Source organism: Hakea prostrata, chromosome 10 (genome assembly GCF_041222555.1).
Source record: "Hakea prostrata isolate BN-2017 chromosome 10, UWA_Hpros_2, whole genome shotgun sequence".
Classification (NCBI taxonomy): Eukaryota; Viridiplantae; Streptophyta; class Magnoliopsida; order Proteales; family Proteaceae; genus Hakea; species Hakea prostrata.
In genome coordinates, this window is record NC_142609.1 from 23265377 (window position 1) to 23271769 (window position 6393).

A 6393-nucleotide genomic window follows, 5' to 3' on the forward strand; every position below is an offset into this window, starting at 1 on the left:
TGATGATGATTATCCGCAGCCGTCAGTTTGAGTCTGCTGTCATCAGGGTGATTACCCTAATCCATAAGTAAGATTAGGGCACGCTTGCAGCCAAATAATCTTTCTTCTTCAGCAAGCCATCTTCTGGATCCGGTTCGCTCGGGAGCGATTCGGTTTTCTCCGTCTCGATCGGGGTCTAGGGTCGGACCAGGTATGAACCCGGTCTGATCATAAACTCTCCATATCAGTAATATCAACATCTCTTATTAAAGAGGCCTATCAACGCCTCTTACTAAAGAGGTCATGGGTTTGAGTCTACTTGTGGTATATGTAATAGTTCCCATCTCCTATAATAAAAAAGCTATCAATTCTTAAAAAAAGAATACTTTTAATGATATGAAATATTTGTTATACATTCTAAATTAAAAGAAACAACCAAAATACGAAATCAACTTATTGAAATATTGATCAAAGAAATCTGTGAAATATTTGTTATACATTCTAAATTAAAAAGAAAAAACCAAATAAATATGAAATTGACTTACTGCAAGATTGATCAAAGAATCTGTGCTGTAATGTAGCATTGCCCTAGGATGAGTCTATTTACAATTGCATTGTTTTATTAGTTTTAAAATTAGATTTTCTTTGATTAATTTGGATACTTCACATAATTGGAGGGCTATCTTGTCTTTCGAAAAAATAACATGTCGATACAAAGTTCCATTTATATTTTTATTTCTTTTCAAGTGTTTTTTATATTAAGGGTTTAGGAGTGGCACTAATAATTTCCCCCTTGAAAAAACTACTTCTCACTTGGGAGAAAATTTCTTAGTGGTTGAAATTGACTCATGAGTGAGTCGTGACTTTTGACTCATCATTTGGGCACTGCGTTGATTAGTTAACTCAGTCATGTTTTTGTTGATACAAAGTTTCATTCACATTTTTATTTCTTATGAAGTGACATTAATATTAAGGGTTTAGGGGGTGGTGCTAATAATTTCCCCCTGAAAAAACTACTTCTCACCTGGGAAAATTTTTCTTCGGAGTAAGCTTAGGGGTTGAAATTGACTCATGAGTCATGATTTCTGACTCATCATTTGGGCAACTAGGTTGATAAGTTGACTCAGTCAAGTCATCGTCAACATGTAATCATGTATGAGAAGATCAGCTCAAACTATGGTTGTCTTGAGTTCTCTATCCACCATGAAATTGTGGTATACTCTAATGCCTAACGATTCAAAACGTTCAATCAAAGGTGAGAAGAGCATATCAAGACTGGTTTGGATCAGTTGAATCGTTTCATTGCGTTTTTGTTTATTTTCTTTTCTCCCCATGTAATCTCAAACTCCATCGAGCTATCCACCATCTGGCTTCAAGTCTTTCCAAACCCCAGCTTCAAAAAAAAATTGAAAAAAAATTTAAGATTGATATTGTTTTTTATATGGATTCTTTTGGAATTCATTATGAATCTACAATGCATTCCAATGGAAGAAAACGGGAAACAAACAAGTAACACAATGTGTTTGCAAATCCATCATCTATTGTCAGTTTGGTTGCTAAATTTAACCAACTGGTTGGATTACTAATTAGATTGCATACTAACCAGGGGTTAACATTGGATGTAATCCTGCTTAGAAAACATGAAGTACTGATCGTGGTAATCGGCAAGATGCCTCCGATGCTAAGGTCAGATTAGGTAGAGAGCTTCTAATATACTTTCCGATGTGTAGTTTCATGTCTTGGAGGAAAGGTACTAGTAAAAACATGTGGCATTCTCCAGGATTGTTACAATGATCTAAGTTTTGAGAGGATGCCAGAATGCAATTTTGAAGAAAAAAGACATTGTGGTGCTCCTATATCAAAATATCTTATCTGATTTTAATACAAAATTTTTGCCCTTTTCCTCCATTCTTTCCTTCTTATGAAAAAAGTTATACATGTCTTTTCAATAAAAAGGTTCTATGAATTGAATGATCAACAAAAAGAATTTCAAAATCTCCCATTATGGTTTACCACTCAAATAAAGGTCAAGATTAATGATAAGATGAAATACATTGACTTCTAAGGTCTACCATTTGGTGGTGGAGTCATTAGTGCATGTGTTCTTTAAATTCTTTCACAACCAACATTAACTGAGCAGTTATACCATACCTCATAATCGTAGAGTTTTCAGAATTTCATTCTAATGGCACTTCATCAGCTTCTTCTGGTTTTCATTTTCATATTTGGGAGCTCATTGATGATGCTACAATCAGTCACCAACAGTAGAAGAATCACCGGGAACGAGACAGATCTACTTGCCTTGTTGGAGTTGAAGAAACAAATTGATGATCCTTATGAAGCACTAAGTTCTTGGAATGATTCCACCCATTTCTGCAACTGGGTAGGGATAATATGTAGCCATCGTCATCAACATCGGGTTACTAGCTTGGATTTACAAGGGAAGGGCTTGGGAGGTAACATCTCTCCTTGCATAGGAAATCTTACTTTCCTACATCTACTGAACATTAGAAACAATAGCTTCTTTGGTGAAATCCCCCAAGAAATTGGTAATCTAAACAGGTTACAATATGTTGATGCTGCGAACAACACTTTGGAAGGAGAACTACCTGTCAGCTTAGCAAACTGCACTGTTCTAAGGGAAATCAACTTCTCTTATAACAATCTTGTTGGAAGCATCATGGATGAGCTAATGGCTTTGTCAAAGTTGGAGACAATAATTATTCATGATAACGGCTTAACTGGACATATACCGGCTTCTTTGGGGAATAGTTCCTCCATCCGACATATTTCTTTGGGTGCAAATAGACTGCAAGGGAGCATTCCAGAATCAGTTGGTCAACTAAAAAATCTAAATTTTCTGTCACTTCATGAGAACAACCTATCTGGTGTGTTTCCTCTCTCAATTTTCAATCTCTCATCTCTTGAAATTATTTCTCTCTTACTAAACCAACTACATGGGAACCTTCCACATGACATAGGCCTTACTCTTCCAAATCTTAGAGTAATAGCAATTGGAGAAAACTTATTCTCAGGGAACATTCCAAATTCCATATCCAATATTTCAACAGTTGAAAAAATTGATCTTGGTGGGAACAATTTTTCTGGACCAGTCCCTGAAAACCTCGAAAATCTTCAAAACCTTCAATGGTTTTCTATTGCTGGAAATCAATGTGGCACAGGGAAACATCATGATCTAGAATTTGTAAACTCTTTGGTTAATTGTACACATTTACAACAATTGACCTTGAATGATAATGGTTTTAAAGGTCCACTACCCAACTTTAAAGCTAATCTTTCAACACAACTCTTATACCTACTAATAGAAGAGAACCAAATCTCTGGAGTCATCCTGCGCTAGTATTGAGAACCTTGTCAACTTAACCTTACTATCAATGGAGGGTAACTTTTTTGAAGGCAATATACCATCAAGTATAGGGAAACTTCCAAACCTTCAAGCATTGTACTTGGGTTCAAATAGACTTTCTGGACCAATGCCTTCATCTATAGGCAATCTTACTCTTTTGTATGCACTCCATTTAGAAGAGAACAACTTGAATGCAAGTATCCCATCTAGTATTGGAAATTGTCAACATTTACAGGACCTAACTCTTTACTTTAATAACCTCCAGGGCCCAATACCTAAGCAACTCTTTCTTATTTCTTCTTTGTCAATATCTGTCGATTTAGCACACAATTCTTTTGTTGGTTCCCTACCGGCGGAAATTGGCAATATAAAAAGTCTCTCTCTATTAAATATCTCCAACAACAAACTATCTGGAGAGATCCCTTCCTCCATTGGTGAATGTAGTAGTTTAGAATATCTTCATATGGAAGGTAATTTCTTTGATGGAACCATACCTCAATCATTGATTCTTTTGAAGGGCCTTCAAGATTTAGATCTCTCACACAACAATTTATCAGGGCAAATCCCAATAGATTTGGAGAAACTATTAGTACTACAAAGTTTGAACTTGTCCTTCAATAATCTTGAGGGGAAGGTACCAACAAAGGGAATATTTGGAAATGCAAGTGCAATTTCGGTGAATGGAAATGACAAGCTTTGCGGGGGAATAGCAGAGTTAGAATTGCCTCCATGCACAAACCATGAACCAACAAGACGAGAAAAGTCCCAAGCTTGCAAAATAATCTTTATAGTAATTGGTGTGGTTCTTGGCTTTCTTTTGATATCTGCCCTTCTTATTCGTTATTGCTCAAGAAAATCAAGAAGTAAAACTCCAGCCACACCATCAATAGGTGATAAGCTCTTAAAGGTTTCTTACAAAGAGCTCTTCCAAGCTACTGGAGGATTTTCTTCAACTAATTTTATAGGTTCGGGTAGTTTTGGTACAGTGTACAAAGGGATCATCAAGGATGAAAGAATTGTAGCAATCAAGGTACTCAACCTTCAAAACCCAAGAGCTTACAAGAGTTTTATGGCTGAATGCGAAGCATTAAGAAACATTCAACATCGAAATCTTGTGAAGATTTTGACTTCTTGTTCAAGTCTTGATTCAAAAGGCAATGATTTTAAAGCCCTTATTTATGAGTTCATGCCAAATGGAAGTTTGTGTGATTGGCTGCACCCAATGGAGGCTTTTAATCATTCGAAAAGTTTAAGCCTTATTCAGAGATTAAACATTGCAATTGATGTGGCATCTGCATTGGATTACTTTCATCACCACTGTTATGAAACAATTGTTCATTGTGACTTGAAGCCAAACAATATTTTACTCGACAGTGATATGATTGCACATGTCAGTGATTTTGGTTTGGCAAAGCTACTTTTAGATCCTGATGACAAGTCATCCCACAGTCAGACCAGTACCAATGGGATAAAAGGGTCTCTCGGCTATGTTGCTCCAGGTAACATATGCACTACAATTTATTTTATTTTGAGTTATCAGTATATTATTATTTTTGTTATTGTAGGTGTAGATGTCTTGTGCTGAGCAATTGTCATCTAATATGAATCATAATCTATTGTAATATATTGGGAAAATTTTGATTGATGATTTAGAAAAGGGATCCGGACTAGGCTTTTAAGAATCATGTTATTAGTTCAATTATTGTTAAGTTTTCATATCCTGGTTGGCATAGTCGATGGAGTATATCTACAAACTTCTCTATCTTAATTGAAGCTGACTGGTTTTATTTGTATTCAATTCAATTAGGAATTGGTTATGCAATGGCCACATAAATCGTAATATCTAATTGGACTGGGTTTAGGTTGGTTTTTTACCCAAAAAATAGAGAGATTTAGGTTGGTTTTAATTAATATAATCAGAAAAATTTTCATTCCCAAATTGAAGATATGTCCATGCATCTAGAAACCTTTTATTATTGTATTCATGGTTGCTTATTTCAGACTTTTAATTTTTTATTATACTGTACAAAAAGTTTTAAAAAAAGATATTTTTTCTTTTCTTTTTCACTAGAAAATATCCTATTTCCATGGTAATAATGATGTGTTTCTAAATTTCAGAATATGGCATGGGTGGAAAGGCAACTACGCAAGGAGATGTGTTTAGCTTTGGTGTTCTTTTATTGGAGATGTGTACAGGAAAAAGGCCAACAGATCAAATTTTCACTGATGAATTTAATCTCCACAACTTTGCAAAGGCAGCTTTACCTACAGGAGTGATGCAAATTTTAGATCCAAAACTCCTAACTAATGGAAATCATGGTGAAAGGATTGAAGATGAAGCTGTCAACGTTGTTGAATATCCTAGTCATGGACTAGATGAGTTGCAACATTGCATAACGTTACTGATTGAAGTTGCACTCCAGTGTTCGATGGAATTACCAAACGAACGTCTAAACATGAGTGATGTTGTAAGAAAGCTACACTCAATCAAGCAAAGTTTCATCAGAGCAACCACATCTTCTTAGAAGGTGATTACTTTTACTCCCATTTTTGTTTTTGTATTTTTATAACAACTATTCATGCCTACTGAAAAAAGAAAAGAAAAAAAAAAAAGAGAGAGTTGTAGCTAATGCAACTGAGAAAGTTTTAGCATAAGAGATCGATATTACACCTCATTTGGGCCCTTCTGTGTCAAGGCTATATCAGTTCCTTGACATTCATTTGGGCCCTTCTGTGTCAAGACTATATCAGTTCCTTGACATGTAACTTATTTCAAAACCATTTCATTTTTATGGAGGGTGGTTAGGCCTAAGGAGAAAAAATAAAATAAAAAATCAAATCGATATATGGCCTTAAAATTAGGTTGGCATATCCGTCGTAGAGGAGCATATTCTCTTAGAAATGATGTTAACGTCTTGTTAGCCTGTAAAATTGTTGGGGTAAGGCTCTGTAGGAAAAGTTGCCCCTTGACTCTGCTTGTAGGAAAGCCTTCAGCACAGAGTTCACCATTTAAAGACTACCTTTGGTCCTAAGCATATGCAACTCTT

The 6393-nt window shown here is 35.5% G+C and overlaps 1 protein-coding gene across 1 annotated transcript; it reads left to right on the forward strand.

The window, feature by feature from the left end:
* Positions 1–2155: 2155 nt before the first annotated feature.
* On the forward strand, positions 2156–5871 carry LOC149002312 (uncharacterized). Its single transcript, XM_089138685.1, is given in 3 exon segments — positions 2156–3331; positions 3333–4845; positions 5465–5871. Coding segments are annotated over 3 exon segments (3087 nt in total). The 5' UTR covers positions 2156–2164.
* The last annotated feature ends 522 nt before the right edge of the window (positions 5872–6393 follow it).